The 26,122-nt window shown below is 42.2% G+C and overlaps 1 protein-coding gene across 3 annotated transcripts; it reads right to left on the bottom strand.

The window, feature by feature from the left end:
• Positions 1 to 8,101: 8,101 nt before the first annotated feature.
• Positions 8,102 to 25,531, bottom strand: LOC147621305 (uncharacterized). Of its 3 annotated transcripts, none has more exons than XM_086824017.1 (4): positions 24,969 to 25,531; positions 23,476 to 23,989; positions 9,648 to 9,767; positions 8,102 to 8,514 (listed from the first exon to the last, which is right to left on the bottom strand). In XM_086824017.1, the coding sequence occupies exons 1-4, from the start codon at positions 25,436 to 25,438 to the stop codon at positions 8,473 to 8,475; spliced, it is 1,146 nt and encodes a 381-aa protein (XP_086680143.1). In that variant the 5' UTR covers positions 25,439 to 25,531; the 3' UTR covers positions 8,102 to 8,472. The 3 variants fall into 3 exon arrangements, with proteins under 3 accessions (XP_086680143.1, XP_086680145.1, XP_086680144.1); XM_086824019.1 differs by having other exon boundaries at positions 8,102 to 8,504; XM_086824018.1 differs by lacking the exon at positions 8,102 to 8,514 and having other exon boundaries at positions 9,204 to 9,767.
• Positions 25,532 to 26,122: the final 591 nt, after the last annotated feature.

Raw genomic sequence — 26,122 nt, 5'->3', positions numbered from 1 at the left:
CATCTCAACTCATCCTGATTAAGATGGTTAGATTCAATGTAATTCCTCCAACTGTTCTAGTCCACACTAATAAGCTTCAGTTTGGCAAGAAACATCTTGCTCCTATCATTGTACCTCATAATGAAGTACTCGTCCATAGAATCTTTTCAATTCAACATTATCTCTCCGAGGTTCAAAAGAGTCATGGTTGAGATCTATCGAGTGCCTCCTTAAGCTCGTTATCCAATGGCTCCATTTTGGTTACAACATTTTGAGCTTGACGCCTGCACCTCTAAAATAAAAGACTTTTCTTGAATCGAAATCTTGGGAATGACTATATAACAATAAAAAGGTATCTTTTGTTTCCTTAAAAACAATATTGCATCGTTAGGAAGAGATCTCAATCTTGGGATCCAAAAAGTTGAAAACGACAATACTACCCTATAAAACTTTCTCTATGGGGAAGATGCAGACTAAGATGATTTAGCTTGGCTAAATACTCATCTAGGGTAAAAAGGCTTCTACCACAAATTCTGTAAGCTTTTACCAAATTGAGACATCATAACTAAGATTAGATTTAAGGCATATAACGAAAGATAATCTATGTTTATCACTAGAATAGACTTTTCTTCCTCTTTATCCCACTAATGATGCCACATAAATAATGACTGATAAGGCTTCCTAAAATTAAATTCTCAACAATTGACATAGAATTTTACAGTCATCACACTGTTACTAGGCAGATGATCAAAATAAACTCGGATCGCTTGTCCTTCCAAAGAAGAAGACAAGTTCTGGGCTATACTACATTTTAGTTTTACATAACATTACTCAAAATAGAAGACAAGATTCAAATAGAAGATAAGATAATATATATTTTATTCCAAAAAGTTTTATTTTAAGTACATCAAAGGAAGGTCATCAATGACCAAGCCTAGCTCATAAAGTGATAACATGCGAGCATACATGCCATAGTACACCAATTAGAATCTCACCTGGTAGTTGAGATCCTACGTCGAGGAATATAGCACCTTAGAGTCCTATACACATCAATTTATGAACTCCAAGATCTCTCCAAAAATATCCCATAAACAACTATGCCTCTCACAACAACTAGTCGAATAAGGAACATTGCAAGGGCAAAGTTCTTCGACAAGTCGCTTATCCTAGTTAAAGGTAGCCATGATCCACAATTCTGAGTACCACCTATACCTCTGATTAAGCGATGGTCAAAAAGTTAAGGCTCTCAAAATATTAGGCATGGGTGACTCGATATGTGTAATGAGCTGAAGAGAGGAAATGCTCGAATGCAAAAAAGCTATTATGTCATCATCGAGAGATGGCACGGGACTCTAGATAGATGAAGTTTGGCCAACTGTTGCTCCATATGAAAGAGAAATCCAGTAAAATATTATAAGTTTCGATTTTCAGGTAGTGCATCATATGATAAATCTACATCTAAACATCATAATCTCATATCTAAACATGGCTTAGCTCTTATACCAACTTTGAGACTCCTACCCCTCTATCTATGGTAGTGAAATCACACTAAGGGTAGAGCAGCTCACTAGGGATAGAGTGACTCACTTGGAGTAGAGCATAGAGTGACTAACTTGGGGCCTATATCTATGGTAGCGGAATCACACTGAGGGTACAGTGACTCACTGGGGGGCCTCATATGACAATTTCCTAATGCTTGGCTATTCCATTAGCTCCTCTTAGGCTAACTAGAACAATCCTAATGCAAGAAAGATAAATGATTCCACCGGGTGTATTCCCTTTATAATTCTCATATAAGCAGGCCACATCAAGCGGCTCCCCAAGGCTTAACAAGATGTCATGGCTCCTCAATTATGAAGATAATGCTTCTATTCTTATTCATGATTTTCTAACTAATCTATTCGTCCTAGGTTTTTCTTGTTCTAGTAACTCAACTTTGTTTCATTTTAGAAAGCACCCACTTCTCAGGTGCACCTTACTGCTCACTTTCCAATGTTGAATCCTTTTTCTACTTCGACTAGATCCATAAGCTCAATCTAGCCCCGTCCAGTCCTATGGGTCTAGTCTTCCACCCCCAATGAGTCTATGGAGCTGGTATGAGCTCACGCATCCTTAATTAAAAATTACCACTTCACTCATACATGCCACTTCATTATAAGAGTTCACACACTTATTTATAAAAACAATCCTTTCAAAAGAAAACATACATCTCACTGATCTTCTCAAATTATACATATATAATATATCACATAACAAATATCCAAGTAACACATCAGTGTCATAACATCATCATCAAATCTCCTCACACTACGACCATGATCCTTAGACTAGGACGGTATGCACCAATGAGATCTCAAGCACTTTTAGACCATTGCGATGACTAGAGAAGCCCTATAATATCTCACATCCACCTTAACACAAGTGCCAAATAATCCTAGGAGTCATTTCTATTGGTTGTCACCTATCCTAGAAGCACAAACACTCTAAGTATCAGTGTCATGAGCTATGTGTATCTAGTACCAGCACACATATTTAGCCCCACCAAGTACTACCCTGGCTGTTTCACTCCCGGAGTTGTTTCCTATCCTCACACCAACTGTGCTGGCAAAACACCCATGTTTTCGATCGAGAGGGGTTAAGGCCTCAAACAAATTCCTTCATGTGATGCACCCCATGAATGACACCACATAGCATTATATAAACTTGCATGGTACCTTTACGTGACAACATATGCAACATATGTACCCACACCCCATGAATGACACCCACACAACATTCTATGAACTTGCATGGTACCTTTACATGATTCCACGATATATGCAACACATGAATATAATATTCCAAACAAAGAAGTAGTATTTCAATCAAGGTACACCATATTCTCATTCGATGCACTATAAAACCATTGTAAACTCGACGAGATATCATAGCTCTCCGATCGAAACTTTGACGAACATGCCGAATTCCTTGAACCATAACATATCCTAATGAGGGGGGAAATTTAATTCCAATGGATGGAAATTTTGATGTGATAAAATGGTGAAATGGAGTTTAATGTGATCTAAGGTAGGAACTTTGATCATTCTTAAGTATCTTAAGGACATCTATCCTTTAAGGTCCCTTAAACTTATTTCACTCTTGACTTCTCAAGTCCAATAATTTTTGCATTTATTAAGGATTGAATCAATTCCTACTTTTCTTGTTCTTGATCTTTTTCATGGTCCTTATTCTCCATTAAAAGCCTTTGATAATTTGATCTCTTCAATATCCTCTAAACTTTGCACTTTAAGATATAACCCTATTTTTTAATGAGGTACTTTTGTTCTCTTGATTAAAATGTTAATCATGGATTTCACTCTATATAATCTCTTCTTCTTTGTTTATAATTCTCCTTCTGAAGCTTTCTCTCTCTAGAATTCCTTGCACCAATTTTTAAAAAGAATCCTAAGTATCTAACCTACCGATTTCTAATTGAACTAAGATATTTTTTTTCACCTTTAGCTAATTTCCTCTCTCAACCACACCCTAATTCCACTCTCTCTAGGACTAGAGCTAACCCTAAAATAGAACACATCCTTAATCTAAAATTTGAATTTTATTCTTTACTTAGTTAATAATCTAATTCTCTTAACCCAAATCAAATTTCATATGAAGGGTCAATGTACACATCACAATTGATGTGCACATTTGGTGTGCATTCTTAATGTGTATATTTATGTGCACATTTTGGTGCATATCTTAAAATAATATCTAAAATCAAGGCAAGAGTTGATGTAAGAGGAAGAGAGTCTATAATATATATATATATATATATATATATATATAGAGAGAGAGAGAGAGAGAGAGAGAGAGAGAGAACAAAGAAATTGCCATTTTGTATCAAAAAACCTCAAATCATTGAACCATTCCATGAGGGGCCCGTCAACCTTAAATGAGGCACCAATCTCAACCCGACAGGAAGATGCCAATGAAGGCAATGGGAAGAACCGAGGGGTGTCCTTTCCCCCATCCATTGAGTAGCAACTCACTTATCCACCCAATGTATGGGATCTCATCTTCCAAGGCAACTTCCGCAACAATCTTGACACACCCTTTGATATGGTCAAAGTCTATCTCTTGAATCAATAAATGCATATGGCCACACTAAGAGAGGTCTGCATCAACCCAAGGTTCATACTAATCAAAAGAAGGTGGTCCTCGCATTTACAGATGGAAAAGGCAAGGGTTTTCCTAACATTGATGGACCAGTTCCACTCACCACCATGGAGATGTGGTTCCGCATGAAAAATTTCAGTGATCTCTACTACAAAAAGGTCCTCAATCGAGCCATAATTGCCACCTACCACTTCTTCCAGCTCGTTATCCTCATCCAGTACTACACAAAGGTCATCGACCGAGCTATAGTTTCCACATGCCGATTCTTTCAACTCATTTATCCTCATCTTTGAGGAGGTGCCAAAGGACTAAGAACGCCTAGTCTTCGACCTCAATAAAGGCAAAAAAATTTCCAGTCTCCAGGTAACCTCTATGGCATGGTCAAATATTTCCACGACCATAGGATATGCCAAATAATGAGTTCTAGAAACACTATCATGCAGCGATGCAAATGGCTTTCCCACAACCCCTTATCACTTCCTTCTACAAGATTAACGGTATCTTTGGCACCAATGTGGACTTGTAATTCTCACAACTATATGACAGGCCCAATCTACCACTTTCCTTTTGTTTACGAGCCCAACGCCCCGTTTACAAAACCCTCGTCAACTCAAAGAGGGGTACCGCAAGCTTCATGACTTTAATTCTCCAAAATTGAGACAAAAGGTAAATGTTGAAGAAAGAAGAAAAAAGAGCCGAAGAAAGCAGAGTGTCGGAGTTTTCATATGGGGAGAACACATACAAGAACACCTTTTAGTCCACATAGCCCATACACGACACCTGCATTACTCACAAGGGCTTTGCACTTCACAAGAACATCTTATATAAATAGCCAGCACTTACACCAAGCCTCATCATTGACATCCATCCATAATAGCTAGTACTTGCATCATTGACACCCATTCATGTACATCTGTAGATGGGGGACCATACATAGACACTCACAATAGCTAGCATTTGCACCGAGCCTCATCATTACAGCCAAATACGTAAGTCATAAACTTTATGTATATAATTACCTAAGACTAGGACTATTGTCAATGGAACTTTTTTAAACTTTGTTCCTATGAAAATTAGTCATTTATATATAACTCATTTTCGACATTAAGCAATACACATTCATTCACTTGCATTAGAATAGTTGTGAGCTCTCCCTCTTCTCCATTCTCTTGCTTGCTTGTTTTCTCATGGACCTATACATAGCATGATGGTTTGCTTAGACAGGATTGAGTGTAGGTTTCTCCCTACTTGAGCTTCTTCTGTACCACCTCTTGTGAGAGAGAGCCACCACAAAGGCTATCTCCTCATTGTCTCCACCTAGGCAAAGAAGTCTCCGCCTTCATTCCCATGCCCATGTAAGCATTCTAGTGTGATAACGGAGTACGAACGGGCTTGCACACCCACACTAGAAAGTTGCATTTGTGCTCTACGACAAGACCAAACGACACTTAATATGGCATAGGTTAAGATTAGCTACTGTCTTGAACATCATTACTCTAAAATGAGGAAATGCCGATGCAAAGTCACAATGGTGGTGACCAAGCTTTCTTCACTAGCACAAAGAAGAAGGATAAGGGTTCTAACGCTTTAAATCAAAAGAAAAAGGTATTGTAACAAAAAAGAACACATTGCCACTAAATGAAAAAAAAGTACGTGAATACCAAGACTGGCATTCTCAAAACCAAGGAAGAATCTAGTCATGATGTAAAAATTGAGTAGTTTATTGCCATTGACAAAGTGTGTAGTGAAATAGCCAATGTAGCAATACATGATGTTTCTTAGGAAGGTTTCCCATGAAGAGAACCTCGCACACGCATGGGCACGTGCGCACACACAAACAAAATCAATTTCAAGGTTAGCCTACCTCTTAGGTGGTGGAACCAAAGTAAATTTAATACTATTTTCCATGCGAAAAAACAACCAATCCATCTCATGTAATCTATGAGACAAGCAACATGTCACTTTCATGGTGATTCTTAGATCCTACAAAGTTCTAGTGAAAGCATGTCAATTGTCTCAATGAGCTATTCACTCTATGGACAAAGAATCGTGTAGCAATTTGATTGTTGCAATTTCATACCTATGGTTGTATTTAATCTATCAAAAACTATATTATCTTCGTTCTCTTAAATATTATCAATGACATTACTCTCTTCTTGTGTAGTGCATGAATCTCATGACATGGAGAGAAATACAAGGATAGCATTCACCACAAACAAGACAAGATCTAAGGAAATTCTTCATATATTTATCTCAATAAAATACCCCAGAAATTAAGGAGATTAGGAACAATACAAAGGCAGATCTTGGAGGCATAGGTCTAAGTTGCTACGGGCTGGTCATTTATCCAATTGCTGATGCAGAATGGGTATCTCCTATAGTTGTTGTGCCCAAGAAACATAATAAGTGGAGGGTATGTTGCACTTACAATGTAGTGGCCACCTATGGGTACCTCCCACAACCTATAAGTGGAGACAGGGCAGGTAGAGCACATATTCAAAGATGGAGAGCTCATACGAAGAGACCTTGGGGAAAAAGGATATGGAGATTATGCCACATAAGGGTCGAGACAAAGAAGCACTATACCTGTCACTACCCAATGTACTCTGAGATCTACGAGAAGTACCACTATCTTTTCCATGAGGGTTTTCGCTAGTGTCGCCAATAGCCACCACCTCTCCTTCCTTGCCAATTGACCATCACCAATTTCTTCTGAGCCCAGGGAAAGGATATAGACATAGTGGACCCCATGGGTGGTTTACCACAAGATACCTCAGCTCCGCCCCATCCCTGAGGAGTCACTTCAGAACGGGCTTGCACACTTTAACATACCTCCATGGGACACCAACCACAATTCTCCTGTTATCTCCAAATCCAAGACATGTTCCACCACCATCACACCACCTTTCCACGTACTGTGACAGATTGGGACCTCTCGACCATACTCAATAACCCCATGCTCGACTTCCCCATGATGATCATTATTGTATCAACCTCTACTATCAAAGAGCTACCTTATTTTTACTTGTTTTCATTTTCTTTTCCATGATGAGACAAACCATGGATAGCATTGCATCACTTTGGCCTCATAAACCCATTGAGTCTTTAGGAGACGTCTAATATAACTCTTTCTTCCTTTCTTTCTAACTTAGCAAGATCAAGGTTCCAAGGAAAAGCCATGATTTCATTTTTTTATTCTGAGTGTGAGGTTTTTAGAGGCAAAAGAATGCCTTCCATATCACTAATTTTATATAATAAGAGAGTAATTTCAACCACGAATTTAGTAACAAGAATAAGATTGTGATAAGATTTTGATGATGCTTTTAATAACTAGTTTCAAAAAGACAAATCAAAATCTTAAATCATGGTAATCAATGTCTTCGATCCGAAGTCTACGCTTGAGAATCTAAATGGCATACCATGTCACCACACAATCACTACTACGTAAGCACCATATATTCATAAACACTAGCACATCTTCAATAGCATGACTCTCCTCTTGAATAAAGATATGCACCTAAGGAGTAAAGAGTTGACCACTAGTGCTTCACGGGGACAAGTGATCCATATTTTCTAGATGTAACTTCCATGCCTTTCCTTGTTAAATTAGATCTACACAACCATAAAAGCCTTGAAATAAAACTCGTGCTGTATACCTATAAACAATTAAAGTTTACAAGTGCTTGCTATTTCAATATGCATGTTGTGCATTATATACATATAATATATATATATATATATATATATATATATATATATTGCAAGCCTCAAATGTTTTTCTTGGTTGACTTATTTTTAATCAAAGGGAACCACAATTTTAAAATTATACAAGGGATGTTAGCAAAGCTAAAACTATGATTTAAACTCGTCTCCTTCTGGTATTGGAAATAGATCAAGAGAGCTCACATGCATAATACTTTTTTTTTCCCCTTTGAATATATTGTGGTGTTGATAAATAATTATTTACGAAGGACATAATATGCATTCAAATTAAGTAAGCTCCATGGTATATGGAAGCTTAAAGTATGTGCCACATTTCACGAGAAAAGGAAAAATAATAAGACCAAAGAAAGAAAGCACTTTGTCAAAGGGCGCCCATGTACATTACAATCGTTTGCTCTCTTACTTTCACGTTGTTACATCTGTTCACTGTCTCTCTTCTCTGCACATGCACCATGGATGTCCACCCAGTATAGAACCAACAAAAAGTATCTTCACTTTCTGCGCTGATTTGTTGTTCATTACCAGAAGAAGCTAAACCTTTAAGGCTTGATGCCTCCATCTCATCCAAAACATTTGTAGGTCGGAGCTACACACTCCCAAAACACATGAGCTCACTCACAAAACGATAGCAAGTCTCATGGCACTTCCTGCATGCACCTAAGACCAACAAAGTGAGCACTTCATCACCTGGGCAATGGAGACAGACTTCATCCCCCATGACACGGACATGCTCCACTTGTCCTACAAGTAGAAACTGTCACAACGGCCAGTAGAATGCCCATGAACCAGTCCACCTGATCCACACCCTATGTGGCCGTTGGTAGAACCTCCACGGTATCTCCAGGGCCATGCAAGAACATATGACAAATTTTCCACATATCTGAGACATTTGAAGTCTAAAGACTAGGAGGGGATCACTTGGCATTGCAGGCTCTTCCCACCCACCTCATAGCATAAATGGTCCCCCTCTAAGAACGGTCAACCATGGAGGGTGCACACACAGCGCCCCCTGCCCCTTTTTTTTTTTTCAAGTTGAGATCATGCTAATAAGTCAGAATTGTTGCCACTCTCCTCCCACTAGCAAAAGGACATTAGATGTCTACTGTTGCTACTGAAAAGGCTAAACAGACTCAATGCATAGAGCTTCCTGCTTGTTGCTGTGACTTAAATTCGAGACATACTATTTACACATCAGATAACTATTTTTGGTACATCCTGTGTTATGGGATTCCTATGAGGGCCGATGCATGAACTAGGGATTTGAGGGAGCTTAGCCATGGTGATACCCATATTAAAGATCTACTATCAAAAAGTATTTAGCTCCTTGAAGCTGGTCAAAGTGCTCATTAATGGAAAGCAATTGATACTTGTTCTCTATTGCAATCTTATTTAATGTGCTGTATTCTATGTATAAATGGATAGACCCATCCTTCAACTTAAACAACAAGCCCAAAAAGAGCTATTGGATTTAATGTGCTGTATTCTATGTACAAATGCATAGACCCATCCTTCAACTTTACCAACAAGCCCAAAAAGAGCTATTGGATTGAATTTGCTTTTGGTAAAGAATTGCTTCAAATGTAGCCTTAAAACATGTGTGTAGAGAATGGTAAATCTTTTCCTCACGAGAGCTGAAACCTACTGCTGTCCCAGTTATATGACCTTAACTTCTGTTTTGTGGTTAGAAGTCATGATTTCAGTTATTAATTTACTTGGTCAAAGAAACACAGGGCTTACAACCCAAAAAGACACCTCAGGCTCTCTCCCACATTTCAATACTTGGAGCTTACCAATCGTATTGCCTTGTTATGCACAGAAGAAGACACAGGGATTGGGCTTGTTGACATCTCCAGCTGCTTCATCCTAGTAGACAACACATTCTTTTTTTGTTCTAACTGATTTATCCTTTCCTGAAAAATCAAGTACTCTTTATATCAGAATAGTATGTATGGTGACTGCTGACTTGTGTAGAATCAACACACAAGACAATGCTATTGACTTTACAAAAAAAAAAAAAGAATCCAAAAGATGAATGGAAGCACACCTTACTCATACCTCAGGCGCACACATTAGGACATCGCATACCTTACCCTACAGTTGCAGCTACATATTTTTCCCAAGCCACACCTTTCTCTTGCTTGCTGTCTCAAACCCACCACTCCCCCTATAAGCTCTCATCCCTTTTTATACTGCTCTTTGCTTGAACACCTCTCTTTGACTACTACACCTGCCCTTTCACTCCTTCGCCCCTTTCTAGCCACTCTTTCTCCCAATCGGCAGCACTTCGTGTCACCAGCCTCGACATTTCTGAGTATGAAAGGAGTCTGGTGGACTCCAGGATGTCTAAATATTTGGAAAGTACAAGCTTTGGGAATGGGGGATTATCCTAGAATACAAAGGACCACACTCCTAAAATTTGGGAGAGTTGCTATTTTTGGCCCGACTCCAATGGAAATTCTGTTCGCGTCGTTACATCTGGGATTGAGCAGATACGAAGAGTTGGCAAAGTGCCTATGACAGAATGTCTACTAGTTGGGATATTTTTAGAGGTAAAGATTATGGGAGAACCCATCTCTTAGATTGGGACATGTGGCAAGAAAGTGGATCAAAGTGACACAAGTGGCCTCACACTTGTCACTCCAGCTATTGTGTGGCTCTCCACTTGTCATTGTAGCCTTCTCTTGCCATTTTAGCTCATGGGAGGCCCAAATCTATAAATTAGAGCCCTCTCTTTTCATTAAAAAAGGCTCTCTTGCTGCACAGTAGCCTCTACCACCGTTACAGGCTGCCCTAATGATGGCTACTCTCTTTCTCTCTCTCTTGAAGGCTGCCCATGAAGAATACCGACTGTTGGGGACTGTTTTGGAGGCTTCCATCACGAAGAAATACTGAAGGCAAGGGTATTTAATCGTTTATTATGATTTCTAGCCATTGCACTTGTTGTACCAGCCCTTGTACCTGCTGTACCAGCCACTGTACTGGCTGTATCAGTCCTCGTACTTGTGCCTGCTGTACCAACCATTGTACCAGTTGTACCATCTTTTGTACTTGCTGTACCAGCCACTATACCTGCTATACCAATGTAACATGCGTTGCGGAAGCGTGTTCATGATTAACGCTAAGCAAAGAAGATAACGCTAATCCTATGTTTAGCAAAGACACAAAAGAGAAGGAGAGAGAGACCTAATCTACTATATATTGCCAAAACATGCTATATATACAATGATCTTGCTGATTCACAGCTTCATGATGCATACCAAAGATCCTTGCAACCCTCTACTTGCAATCGAGCAAGAGAAGCTCCTGTTGATCCACCACTGTGTCCTTGCTGCCTTGCAGACTCTGACAAATGGATCCTCTTGATCTTTGAATGATGATTCTAATGAATGCCTAATGATCCTATTTATAGGAAAAAGGAATGAATTCGTAATCAAGTCGGTTTTGCCTATTTTTCCCACAAAACCTTGTCCAAACAGTCATATTTTGTGTCCAAACTATGCCCAAAAGGTGTCCCAACCATTGGGCTATGTCTTGGGCACTTCCGGGAGCTTGTAGGGCTGCAAAATCTGCTCTAAATCTGCCCCTAAATCTACCCATATATTTGCTTATGAGAATATACATGTCTATGAGCATTGGGATGAACGGATGCACATGACATCCCCTTTTGCTAAGCTTGGAGCACTGGGGTAATCCATACACCTTTGCTCCATTTTCCTTCTGGTCCAATTGAAGATTGCACTTCATATCCATCGGCTCAATCCCCAAGTTCTCTAACTTGGTCTTCAAGTTCTCTGGCTTGGTCTTTAGATCTTCTGAAAACTCCTCTGAAATTGTCGAGATGACCTCATCCTTCTCCAAATAGGATTTGGAGAGATCCACCTCCTTGGGAACTATTGGGTGGACCTCATCCTCCTCCAAATAGGATTTGGAAAGATCCACTTGCGCGAGCTGTGGTTCTGGTTTTGGTTTGGCTTCTGGCTCTAGCTTTGGCTTTGGTTCTGGTTCTGGCATGTGCATCCCGGGTAATGGCACCTCCTCGGAAACACCTCTTTCTGTGATCACGTCTCCCGAGAACTCTTGTCTTAGAAGCTCTCTTTTCGTTGGGTAAACGCTCTCGGTCATGGGCTGCTTTACAACCCTAGGTGATTCCTTCTTGGCCTTTGTCGATGCTGCCATGAATTGTGCCCATGTCTCCTTGAGTTGTGTCCATCTTTGCTCGTATAGAAGTGGGTCTTGACGCATCTCTTCTTGAAGCTCTTCTATGAGTTGTTGCCTAAACTTGGCCCCAACGATGATTTGTTCATACTCAGCATAGCGTTCTTGTTCCCTTTTGTATCGTTCATCTTCCTGTCTTCGACGACTCTGCAAAGTCGTGAGAAAGTCATCGTCCATTGCCTCTGAACTCATGATATTATTTTGTTGTTTTTCCTGTTGTAATTAGCCCAAAAACCCTAACTCTAGAGTTCTACATGCTTTCTAAACTCCCTAGGATCATGCTAGGCTGAAAACTAGACTTTCTAGCACTATACTATGCTGAAAATGAGCAAAAAGTTGATGCAAAAACGTAGATTTAACGCAAAAACGCAAACCCTAATGTTGCTCGTAAACCCTAAAATGCAAACCCTAATTTCAGAAACCCTAATTCAGCATGCACCAAATATAAGCTAAAAACTGTCCTAGGATGACCTAAGCTCTGATACCAATGTAACATGAGTTGCGGAAGCGTGTTCATGATTAACGCTAAGCAAAGAAGATAACGCTAATCCTATGTTTAGCAAAGACACAAAAGAGAAGGAGAGAGAGACCTAATCTACTATATATTGCCAAAACATGCTATATATACAATGATCTTACTGATTCACAGCTTCATGATGCATACCAAAGATCCTTGCAACCCTCTACTTGCAATCGAGCAAGAGAAGCTCCTGTTGATCCACCACTGTGTCCTTGCTGCCTTGCAGACTCTGACAAATGGATCCTCTTGATCTTTGAATGATGATTCTAATGAATGCCTAATGATCCTATTTATAGGAAAAAGGAATGAATTCGTAATCAAGTCGGTTTTGCCTATTTTTCCCACAAAACCTTGTCCAAACAGTCATATTTTGTGTCCAAACTATGCCCAAAAGGTGTCCCAACCATTGGGCTATGTCTTGGGCACTTCCGGGAGCTTGTAGGGCTGCAAAATCTGCTCTAAATCTGCCCCTAAATCTACCCATATATTTGCTTATGAGAATATACATGTCTATGAGCATTGGGATGAACGGATGCACATGACAACCAATCATTGTACCTGCTGTACCAACATTTGTACCTACTGTACCAGCCACTGTACCTATTGTATCGGCTGAATGGAGCGTTGTACTTGCTGTACCAGCTCTATTGCATGAAGACCCATGGTTTTTGGGGAAGAATCAGTACCCACACGGAGGTATATGGATTATATTGTTGGCTCGGCATTTCTACAGCCTGTGTTCCGGCTTGGTAGCCTCGTGTTGGGCTGTGTTATGGCATTTGTATATGGATAATCCGGCATCTCCCATGGGGAGGGTAAGGCCCACAAAGCTTGTACATGATATTATTCTCCTTGGGTAATAAAATACTCCAAGGGGGGGGGCGGCCCATTCCGGCCTCTATGTGGTGTCACACGTGCAAGCTCCACTTTCAGCATTTCTGGATGTTTTGTCTAGCTTTTATATTTCATGCAAAGTGATGATGGATATATATATATATTAAGGCTGTGGCCATGTTTAAATGTTTTAATATGCATTGATGGTATCAACAAGTGTGTCAAAGGCCCTAGTTCCCCGAGCACCCGCCCGCGAGTTACATTGGTATCACAGCATAGGCTTTCTTGGAAGCGGAGGCTTCCTTCTATCAATAAGGAAGAGAAAAGATCTCAAGTGGGGACCACACTTACCAGCTTCATAGCTTATGAAGCAAGAGCATGAGCACAGTAGACAGCTTGTTGATCTAAGATTTATGAATTCATAAAATTTTATCTTGGAAGTGTGGAGTTGGCTTTATGTGCACACGTTTAGCACTCTTTCCATATGGATATTGTGGATTATATTATCAAGCTTACAAGCAAGCTATATGAAGATATATCTCGGGATATCTTAAGGATATGGTGAGGAGATATTTCTTTTGGCTTCATGACCAACTTGGCAAAGAAAAGCTAAGTATACTTTGAGTTTGCAAAGTTGGTGCCTTGGCTATTTACTATGAAGTGTTTTTGATGTTCACTAACCCTTGTATAGCCATGCAAGGAGAAAGGTGGTGTTGTTTGCCTTGAGATGGTTTCAGGGAAACATTGTTTATGGCTCCCTTTATTGGGATGGATTATATCTATGGAGATTTCTTTCTTGGACAAGATTATGGACGAATCTGTCCCAGTTTATAGAGAAGAAATATTTGGATATCTCATGGATATAATGCTTTTATGGATAAAAGTCCACCTCTACTCACAGTGTGTGGTTAGCACGGAGTATGTGGTAAGAGTTGTGGTATACAGATCTATGGATTCCTGGACTTCTTTTCTAGGGATTTGGATCCATCCTCAGGTTATGAATTATGTTTATGACTCCCTTTTACTTGGATGGATTATTCTTTTTGGCTCCCTTTATTTGGGATGCATTGAAATTATGAAACTCATGGTTCACATACCCTGTGTAGTGTTCTCTTGTCCTACGTGCTCTCTTGAAGATTGTTTCTACCATGTGTGGGTGGAACAATAGAGAGCAGATGGAAGGGAACATGGGCACTTCAGAGGGTAGTATCGAGCACAACATGCCGTGTGTAGTGTTCTCTTGTCCTACGTGCTCTCTTGAAGATTGTTTCTACCATATCTAGGTGGAACAATAGAGAGCAGATGGAAGGGAACATGGGTACTTGAGAGGGTAGTGTGAGTTGGTGGCCGAAATGCCTACAAACTATGGGTAGCCAAAATGCCTATAAACTATGTGTAGCAGAAATGCTTATGGAACACCAGGTTATCTATGCTTGCGAGTGATTGTTTTATCTTGTAACTTGAGCCCACCTCTCATCCAAGGTGTGTGGTCAGAGTACCAACACGGAGTGCAAGTGGTAAAGTGGACATGACGCCTAGTTGGCACGGGACTTATGTCTATGCCAAGGGTCATGTGGACCGATGTCTTGTTGGCAAGAGACTTATTTTGTCTCGCCCGTTTACTTGGGACATGGATTATGATATCTGGACTTATGAGACTGATTTGTCTCGCCCATTTACTTGGGACATGGATTATGATATCTGGACTTATGGGACTGATTTGTCTCGCCCATTTACTTGGGACATGATTATGATATCTGGACTTATGGGACTGTTTTGTGTTGCCCATTTATTTGGGACATGGATTTATTTATCTTTATGCCATATTAGAATCACTATCTTCCCATACAGAGGCCAAGAGGTTCATTGTTCATCTCACCATGCATGTGGATTCATGTTGGGATTGTGAGAGGGCAATTCAATGAACACTCCACCATACACGTGGATTCGTGTTGTGATTGTGGAGAGAATGTTTCATTGTTTCCACACCATGCTTGTTGATCAGAGTTGAGATTGTATGGGAGAACATGGGAACTATTGGGACTGGGAGAAAGGATTGCCAGAGCTATGGAGAACCAACTTTTCTGTCACTGTTGGACTGATGCGGGAGCGGAGCAAGCACACACGAGAGAGAAAGAGAGGGAGAAGGAGGAGAGCAGACACGAGAGATGGGGGGTGGAGCTATCCACTGTCTCAACCAAGAGAGAGTGAGCCCCTTATTCACTAACTAAAAGAATAAGGAGATGTGTGTACATAAGTGGGCGGCCGGACACTGGGTGCAGGCACACTACCTTTACCCAACATTCTCCCACTAAAGGCTATGTGCCGATAAGTGGAGAGAAAAACTAGCCTACAACTAGTATATACAAGAGGTGAGAGAAGACGGCTCTCAACCTACGCCCACTGGCTCACTCCAAGTACGTGCATGCACCTGTATGCGCTCTAGCGACCACTCAGAGTGCGCAACACTGCTAGAGCATACATGCACCTCATGCAGGTATCTAATAAGGACCTGCAAAGCTCCGCAATGCACAATGCCAGTGTTAGCCACCGAACGGCTAACAACCCCCACTGCAAATGCACCAACCGCATAAGCAAGATCAGGTCTCGAGACCAAAAGGTCAGACATGAGAGACCCGAAAGCTGACTAAACCTGCACTATCTCAGCCAACCTATCACTATCAGCAACCTCAGTGCCATATGCATCCTCAAGATCTACCTGTCCATGCATCACAATGTCAGCATCATCTGGCAAAGGCATATAAGACAAGAATGACTGCAAAACCGAAGAATCAGCACCACTGCAATCATTCGGCCACTGTATGGCCTCTCCGATACTCTGCTGTGACTCACTAGCGCAAAGACGCTCTACCTGTCTATACATAGACGTATCATGCACAGCTGACTCTACCTGCTCGACCAATGTCTGAGCGTCCTGTGACTCGTCTGACATAAGCATGTCAAAGAACTCTCAGTCACTCATCTCCGTCAAAGGAGGCATCTCCGTCCTAGGAGGAATAATCTGATGTGCCTCACTAGAGCACTCCCGCTCTACATGTCCGCACACAAACATGTCCTGCACAGCTAGATCTCCCTGCTCGACTAACGTGTGAGCATCCTGCTCAATCAATGTCTGAGCATCCTGCAGCGCATCTGCAAAAGAGACACGTCTCATCTCTCGCTTTCCACATGGCTGCAATATCACAGAGACTACACCGTCTCCAAAATGAGAAACATGCAAAGGGTATACCACGCCACTCCTGGCACCTCTCGCAATAACCAGCGAACCCAAATGCATCTGGAAAGACCGCTCTCTAAGCAGTACCTGACAACCAGTGTCTCTCAACTGTCTCACTGAAATGAGACTCTGTCCTCCCAAATCTGGAACATAGCGCACATGACTAAGTGTGTACAGAACACCACTAGGCAATGACAAGCATATGTCTCCTGCACCTGCGATCTCATACACTGAGCCATGTAGATGCATACAACCAAGTCTCCCACTAGAAAATGTGCTAAACCACTCACGATGAGACGTGACGTGAAACATAGCATCTGCATCTAGCAACCAACGTGGAGAAAGTGAGCATCCATCAAAGTATGCAGGAGGAACACTAGAGGCAAAGGTGACATCACCGTACTGGCGTACTTAGTCACTGTAGCTGCCTCTCTCACCTGTGTCAAAGGAGTCTGTGCATCATGCATACATCTCCGTCTCTGTTGCCTCATACGCCTGAAATCGGCGAGATCATAGGACTCCAGAACGGATTCCATCATCACCTTCCATATGCCGTAGTTGCTCCCGTCCAACTGACGGTCCACCGGGAACGTGGGGAGTGTCGGGATCTTCACATGTCTCTCGGCCATCTCAAACAGATCTGCCATAGCGGGGATGTACTCTGAAAAGGGTGGGTGGGTGGGAACAAAGAAGAACTAAAACCTGCAAGTGGCTGTCCAGCAAATCAGCCCGTCTTCCTCTTGCTTCTCCTCTTCCCGATCAGCCCAAAACAGTCCACCAATCAGCCACAAAAACAATCCCCCTCTTGCTCACACAAATCCCAAGACCTATCTAGAGCCTAGGGCTCTGATACCATGTCAGAATATGCAGCGGAGATGATGACCAAATCTGGGAACACGAGCAAAAACGCAGGCAGAAAAACAGCACAAGAGAGAGAGAGAGATGTAGGCGTGTAACTCTGCTCTATATACACAAGAAGATCCCGAGAAATGATACAAATAAGGTATGGGGGCTGGGGACCTATATATACATCCCATAGAGGGCAGTCGGCCAGCAGAAAGAATGCCCACGACTGATGAAAAGGTCCCACGACTGCATAAATGCAGTCGGCCAGCAAACAGGTGCCCACGACTGATGAAATCCAGTCGGCCAGCAGCCCAATAGTCCACGACTAATCAACATGGAGTCGGCCAGCACTGGGGTGCTCCTGGCATCACCTGGCAGCCCTCCCAAACCTCAAAAAAATGGGAAAAAAATAGGGGAAAAATACGGGGAGTGTGGAAAAATGATAAAACACCTCATAAGGGCGGGCACACCCACAACAAAGGCCCTGGTGTATCAAAATAGACAGGAGATGACTTCTAACAAACATATCATCAGACCTTGCGTTATTTCCTCACGCAAACTAAGCTTTCAGAGAAGCATATGCGTTGGGCAAACTTTTTGTCTATGTTTCACTTTCAGATTGTGCATGTGGAAGGCAAAAAGAATGTAGTGGCAGATGCTTTGTCACGCAAGCCACAGGTCTCTGTAGTTTCACTTGCTTATCATCATGAGCTTGATGAAATGAAAGAGCAGTATGCCCATGATGAGGACTTTGGCAGGTTGTATGATCAGATGTCTGAGGGTCAGCGGCATGAGCACTATACTCTCAGAGATGGGTTTTTATTGATGCATGGCAGACTGTGTGTTCCGTATGCAAGTCATAGAGGTATTGATGCCTTTGTGAGGCAATGCATCGTATGTCAGAAGGTAAAGTTTGACCCTCAAAAGACACCAGGGTTATTACAGCCTTTACCTATTCCAGATAGACCTTGGGACAGCATGGCCATGGATTTTATATTTGATCTTCCACGGACACAAACGGGCAATGATGGCATTTGGACTATCATATGCAGGTTCAGTAAGCAGGCTCACTTCATTCCCGTGCGTAAGACAATCAAAGTGGATCATATGGTGAAGTTGTTCATGGCGAACATCTTCAAGTATCATGGCTTGCCTACGTCTATCATTAGTGACCGTGATCCACGGATAACGAGTTTGTTCTGGAGAGGGTTGTTTGGCAACATGAAGTGGAAATGGAGTTGGGAAGGAGAAAGTGCAAAAAATGCAGCCCAACAGCCCTCATGAAGGAGACGCCAATCTCTAGAGAGAGGAGGAGGAGTGAGGTGGTGAGTTGTCCAGTGTAGGTGGTAGGCAGGTGCTTTGTGGAGCAAGCTAGAGTGGACACATGGCTGGTTACTCCCTTTGTACAAAGGGGATAAGGTTTGGGTGGTGGACATTGGGTTATGTCCACCTCGGGACATTAGTGTGTGTGAACACCGAGCTGGTCATAATTTATAAGTGAGTTTTGGTCGCCCAAACCTTAATGAAGTGTGTACACACTCACTTATAAATTAGTGCTAACTCCTAAGGCTAGGTTTATAACCAATACTTACCACCTATCACATGCCACATAACCACGTCAGCAAACAGTTTCACACGCACGGTTCGCGGGCGGGCGTCCCCTTACCCGGAACTACACATTGGTCAAGCAAGCATGAAAACAACATGCAATTTCAATTGCAAGCAAGCACATTGGTCAATTGCAAGCAAGCACATAAAGATGCTATGCAATGCAGCATTGGTATGGACAATCCCCATTCATGAGACTATACCAAAATAGACGTGCTCCAAGCAAGAACACGAGGTACCAGACTCAATGGAACACCAATCCACCAAGCATTTCCGGGCATGTACATGGAGGCACAAGTCCCAACGGAAAGCCAAAGCAAAAACACATGAGTGGGATCAATCCCCGGCATATACAACTGCCATGGACACCAGTCCAATATACATACATGATAAGAAAGCACGGGTGGACCAATTGGGTGGCCAAATGGTGACAGAATCTCAGGAAATGATCTCTCTAGTACTACATCTTGTTAGGCAATGGGCCTACCAATGTGATCCATAGTTACATGTGTATAGCCCTAATAGATGCTCTATGCGCTGCCAATTTGCTGCAGATAAATCCGGTGCCCAAAAGGGAGCTCCATACATCAAGTGTTGGGGTGGCTAGGGTGTCAAAAAGCCAACCCTTCGTCCTCGGCTCCTAAAAATGCACCCGCAAACACTGCCTCACCAATAAAGCTAGAGCCGCATATCCTCTAGTGAGTCTATCCTCTACTACTTGTCCCATAAAGAAGTGTGACCTAGTGAAGGTAGTTCCGAGATAGACATACGAGTGCACCACCTCAACCCTGCTACCCATGTAAGTGATCTCTGTACGGCCTACAATTGGGTAGGAGGTGTGGAATAACATAACCTTGGGTTTGACTGAGAGCCCCCCTCTGTGTGCAAAAATCATGTAGAGTATCCATGTGCTTCTGTAGCCCCTCCTTAGAATCTGCAATGAGTACAATATCGTCAGCATATAAAAGGATGGAAACTAGAATACCTCCTAGAAAAGCTCCTCCACTTGAGGAATCTCTGGGAGTTCTTTCACTTTCTCAATGTCCATTTTATCAACATTGACTTGGCGAGGCTCGATGGGATTGCATACCTACTCAATTAGGCGGAGATTGCAATGACAAAATACCAACCTCAACCGCTCTAATTTAGCAATGAACAACCGATTCCTCTTCTTTGTGTGAAAGAGGACCCCAGTGCTTCAATTCCTCTCACAAGGACCTAAGCTACAATCCTATGATAGGATTCAAATGGCGAAAGATTTCTATCATAATTCATGCAACAAAAGAAGTTGAAGCTCTTATTAGTGAATTACTAATAGGTATACTACGAGTGGATTCTTTTGCAAGACTCAAGAATCAAGAATCACCAAGTGAGGGATATTGATTACATATTTCTCCCACCACGACACTCGTTGTAGCTGTGTCTCGCATTTTGATTGTCATTGAACCAAATTTAAAGCTACCATTTCGGAAAATAAGTAGCTTATCCTCCAGCTGTCTCAGCTGGTCTCAGCTGGTCCGCATCTCCTACTGTGTGCATCTCTGATTGTACTCATTCTCAAGCTCCTCATTATTGTATTGCTCCTCATTCCTCCAAAGAGGATGCAATATGTGAGCAACTGCATGGATTGGTCTATGAAACCAATCCCACCGTGTTCCACATGGCTCGAATGTCCTAGATCATATAAAAACAGCCATGATATGTCATATACCTAAGATTAAGATTGAAGAGTCAAAGAGACTAAGAGTACATGCATAATGCAACATACCTCTATGGTGATAAGACATTGCAATGGTTCAAAGCCTCGCTAATTCTATCCATGAACTCATACAAGAGTCCAAGAGTGTTGCCCTCCATGTCGGTGATATGGAGAACACTTTTACAAGACCTTCAGTCTCTTGCCACCAAGTGTCTCTCATGACAACACGCACAAATGTGACAGCCTTGGGAATCTCATGACCATCCCAAGCCATCCACTCCCTGGAAACCATTGTGCGTAAGTGTCGCTGGTGGATACTCACCAGCCTCTCAACCACAATGAATGTGTATGCAAATCGGGTGGCTAAATGTTTGGGAAGCTCCAAGTCGCTATGGACCATATATAGCAATCACCTTCAACCTCTTTGTCACAAACTTCACCATCATGCGAGAGGTCTTGAAGAAGTCTGACTATCTTTGCCACATTCTCAATGAGGAGTTCCAAGCCCTCAGCAGCCAATGAAGTCCAAACAATGGCAGGAAACTCCTCACACATCCTACCCATGGAGACACAATTTGAGTCATTATCAGTGATCACCTATACTATATTATGTGGCCCAATCTCCATTACAAGCTCTTGAATGTGTCACCAAATGTACTCACTTGTGACCACTGTCCCTATGCTACAGATGCAGCTATGGCGTGCAAGAACATTATGCCCTTGCATGATGAGACGAGGATGTTATAAACATTCCTCTTTCTAACATCCGACCATCCGTCACATAGAACACTACATCCATATTTTTGCCATGTTTCCTTGAGCGGCTCTATCTCCATCTCTAATGCCCAAGGGTCAATTAAATTGATTACATGTTTGATTTTTGTCAATTCAAGTTAATGTTTCCTTAATAAAAATCGGGGATTCTCTGCAAATACGTCTCTTCAACAAAAGGCCTCGCACAAGAGATGTGACCGAATCGGGCTCATACAAGGGTGGAGGTGCTTGCAAGTGGAAGTGCAATTACTATGGGTTGCAGTACGGTGGCAGCATAGAACGGGTGAAGGCCCATTTCAGACATCTAGGAGGGAAGGGAGTTTGCTCTTGTCTAGCTGTGCCGAATGCCATCAAGGCATCATTACAAGAGTGGAAGAGAGCCAAACTAATAGCCCAAATGAAGTTGCCAGCAGAAAAGGAGAGTAATGAAGATGAAGTGGATGTCTCCATCACAAGTAGTACAAGTATTCCCAAGAAACAAAGGGTTTCAGAAGGTAGCTCAGCACCACGGGCATAAGGCATCCCCATTGCTAATGGCTTGCAAAAAGAGAGTATCAAAGCTAGCCTACAAAGGCGAGCAAAGAAGAGCTAACAAAGCTTTTCATACAGTGTGCTTTGTCTTTCAATATTGTGTTCACCCAACGATGGAGGAAGGCCATAAGGGCAATCAGCCGCATTGGATGTGAGTGGGAGGGGTTCTCTTACGAGGCCTTGCGCACATAGGAGCTCAAAAGGGAGAGAGAAGTCGTGGACTCCAAAGTCTAGGCACATAGTGGAGGCTTAATGGGGTCTCTTTGAAGAAAACCCCCAATTTTCAGCATCAACTTGCTGCCCCAAATTGACCCAAATCAGCAAGCTACAAGCTTAATGGGTCTCTATGAAGAAAACCCCCAATTTTTAGCATCAATTTGCTGCCCCAAACTGACCCAAATCAGCAAGCTACAGGATAAAGCAAAGAAAAGAAAAGAAAAAACTAGCGGCAGGCACGTGATCCAAGGGAGGCACGTGATCCAAGGGAGGCAGTGAGAGCTGCAGTAGTACGTGGGCGTAGAAATCAATGTTGATGAGCCACCAACGGAAACCCAAAAACGCTATCGAAAAGCGTGCACGACATTTGCTTCGTTGAAATTTGGAACAAAAATACTACTTTTTAAAAAAGGCTTCAAAGAAACGCATGTCCTACCCAGGAAACGTTTGATAAGCGTTTCCAAGTTTCTTTCAGCAAAGAAATGCATTTCATTGCTACTATGGAGACATGGGTTTGATCTCAAGGGGAAATGTTGAGATATCGACCTCAACTAGTGCGGATATGGATGGCACGCCAAGATGACATCTCCGCACTTATGCCACATGCATGGTTGGTGAGATTATGGTTGATATGCCGCCAGTGGTTTAAAGGTTGTATGGCGCTAGCTCATTTAGTCGGATTGACACTATGGACCTCGTATGCTTAGTAGTAAAGTACTTTCCCTTATAGCCCTCAATAGCCCCTACTTGAAATGGACTTTCCCCTAAACTCGCAACTCTAATAGGCCCTCTAAAAGAAGTCTAAGCTTTGCCCTTGTTGTCCTGGTCAAATTAGGCAATCCTAAAAGACGTCATCAAGGTTGGGGGTATAAACTACACAAATGTGAAGACTCTATCAAGGCTGGGCGTCTAAATGCTCCCACAATCTGATTCTATATCAGCCATAGAACATGTACAACCTACACAAACATAAAGACATTATGAAGGCTGAGAAATAGATGTCCCATGATGTAGTTCTAATATTGGCCGAGCAACATGTATGCATAACACAAATCTTCCAACTACACCCAATGTGAGCAAAAAACTAATTAAAGAGAGCAGTGCCAGTCACATGGCTTTCAGAAGAATTAGATTTACCTTGCACTCCGAAGCTTCATTCATGGCAGCATCAATTGCCCTCAAGATCCAATCACCGTCACGTAGTGCAAAGGAAAATCTTCCTGTGGATTGAGAAGAGCTTCTAGTGGAGCTTAGTTTATCAAAGCAATCTGCACCGCAGCATCGTAGCTCCTCCTCAAAGCTGTCCATTTCAGACTCACCCTTGAAAAGGCATAGGTAAACGGGCCATCCCATTCGGACCCAAAAGTGAAAGAAAACAAGGCAACAAACACAGAATGTCAAGAAGCACCGCCCAGAGGTTTTGTCCTCCGCTTTTGTGATGAGGGCAAAGCCATACAAGAGATAGATAACAAAGGCCATGAGAGAGAACTCACTGGTGTGTGAGTACTCAGTGGCCATCATGTAGTCTTTGGTGTCCTTGGATCGGAAGAGGAGGATGAGCAGTATGATGAAGTAAAACAAGGGAAAGACAAGGAAGGCGCTCCATTTCCATACTTTATGCACATGGCAGGATGCACAGATCTCTCCCTCCCTGATTGAAACAAAAAGTATCCAAGTGAGAATACAACTTAGACAAAGGAATTGCAGAAAGAGAATGAAAAGCAAGACACGGACCCTTGTTTTCTTTTTCTTTTTTTGTTTGTGTGTGTGTGTGTGTGAGAGAGAGAGAGAGAGAGAAACGAAGAGCAAAGAGAGCCTAAATACATACCCTTGTTGTGTGCACATACCCTTCTTGTGAACAAACCCTTGTGAATGATAGTAACGAGCCAGGGATGCATACATACATACCCTTGCTGTTAAAAAGCAAGGAATGCATGCATACATAGCTTGTTGTGTACCCTTGATGTGAAAGAGAGTAAAGAGCAGGCGAGGTATACATACATACCCTTGCTGTGTAACCTTGATGTGAAAAGATAAGGGTAGGCATCAAAGTTTCATGGAATGGAAATGGAAACGCCTCAGACAGACAAGAACACGGACAACGACATGGATAATATATGTGAAAAGTAAAATTGTAACATAAAATAGAAATAAGGGAAAAAGTTTGAGAGAAATTGGGACTTGAAGAGGATCATAATTCGTAGGAGATCGCGAGAACTGAATAGGGTAAGTCCTGAGAAGAGGTTAGGAAATTGGCGACTTTAGAGAAACTACCCTTCCACATTTTTGGCTAGGAGTCGGGTGTTTCCTGTTACTATGGAGGACATACATACATATCCATGTTGTGTAACCTTGATGTGAAGAGAGCAGGGGAGGCAGCATACATACCTTTGTTGCATACCCTTTTGTGAAACAGCTTGGGAGGCATACATCCATACCCTTGCTGTTTACTCTGATGTGAATAAGAGGAAAGAGCACGGGAAGCGTATATACACGCCCTTGAATGAGAGAGTAAGGTATATATGCATACCCTTGTTTTGAAAGAGAGAATAAATAACAGGGAAGGCATGCATATATACCCTTGTTGTGTACCCTTATGTGAAAGAGCAGGAGGCGGCATACATACATACCATTCTGGAGTGCTGCCATCTGTGACGGTGGCGATGAGGGCGAAGATGAGGCTGGGAGCCCATAGGAAGAGCGTGTACAGGTAGGTCCAAGTTTCGCTAGGGTAGGCCGTGATGGCGGTCGCGCAGAGGCGGTAGAGACGGAACAGGCGGACGACCAGGATAGCGAGCCAGAGCCAGAAGCCGAAGGTGAATTGGATCCAGAAGCTCCAGAGCGTACAGAGGAGGAGGAAGTGGCCGTTACGGCGAAAGTGCTGGTGCGTGACAAAGGCGGAGACGATCCAGATTAGGCCAGCTGTGGAGCTCGCCAGGATGAGGGAGGCGCCACCTTGCGCCCGGAAGTAGTGCCTCCGCCTGTGAGCGAGCACCACCAGGTTTGCTCCCACGAAAGGCAAGGTCGCTGCCGACGCGAGCCCCAGGAGGGCATAGTCCCACGGTGTTCCAGGCGGGTCGTGGCTGGCGGGGCAGCTCATTCTGCTGTACGTAGGCGGATTTGCGCCCGCTGCAGCCTATGCTAACATTGCTAAGGTCGAACCTTCGACCAAGTCGACTTCCCAACCAATAGCATTAATCATTTCATACTAAAATGAAACCTTAGAAAAAACACTCTTAATCTTAAAAATCTCACAAAATATATTTAATGGAAATTCGAAAAATATTTTGGTGCCATATTTAAAGTTTTGTTTTTTTTTTTGTCCTCCCCTTTTGCTGAACATTGTTGCAAATAGTGGGTGGATTTTTGTGAGTCCTCTCTTTTCTGTCAACAAAGGGTGTTGGTATCTTGTGATTTAGCTGCAACTCTTTTTCAAGATTTGTTTTTTATGCCCTTCAAGATTTGCAAGTGCATTAAAAATTTCTTATTTTAGTAATGTGGAAAAATCTACGGGTTTCTTTTTTTCATATTTACAAATTTCGAATGCTGAAGCATTAAAGTCGCATTAATTGTAATTAAAACATTGGCAAATTTTGTCCATGACTAGCTGGTTGTATTAATGATCGAAATTTGTTAAAAGTTGAACAATTAAAAAAATGGTCATTCGATTTTCAAGAAATTTATGATGTAACTCTCATAAATGAGATGGGTGAACACATTTGCAAATGGCATTTTTTTATGTTTTATAGTTTTCGATGTTTTTTCTTTTCAAGGATTGCTAATT

Source organism: Cibotium barometz, chromosome 30, assembly GCF_041138505.1.
Source record: "Cibotium barometz isolate CiBa-2024 chromosome 30, ASM4113850v1, whole genome shotgun sequence".
In the NCBI taxonomy this organism is placed as follows: domain Eukaryota; kingdom Viridiplantae; phylum Streptophyta; class Polypodiopsida; order Cyatheales; family Cibotiaceae; genus Cibotium; species Cibotium barometz.
The sequence above is the reverse complement of the archived record's forward strand: the minus strand, read 5'-3'. Positions and strand labels throughout refer to the sequence as shown.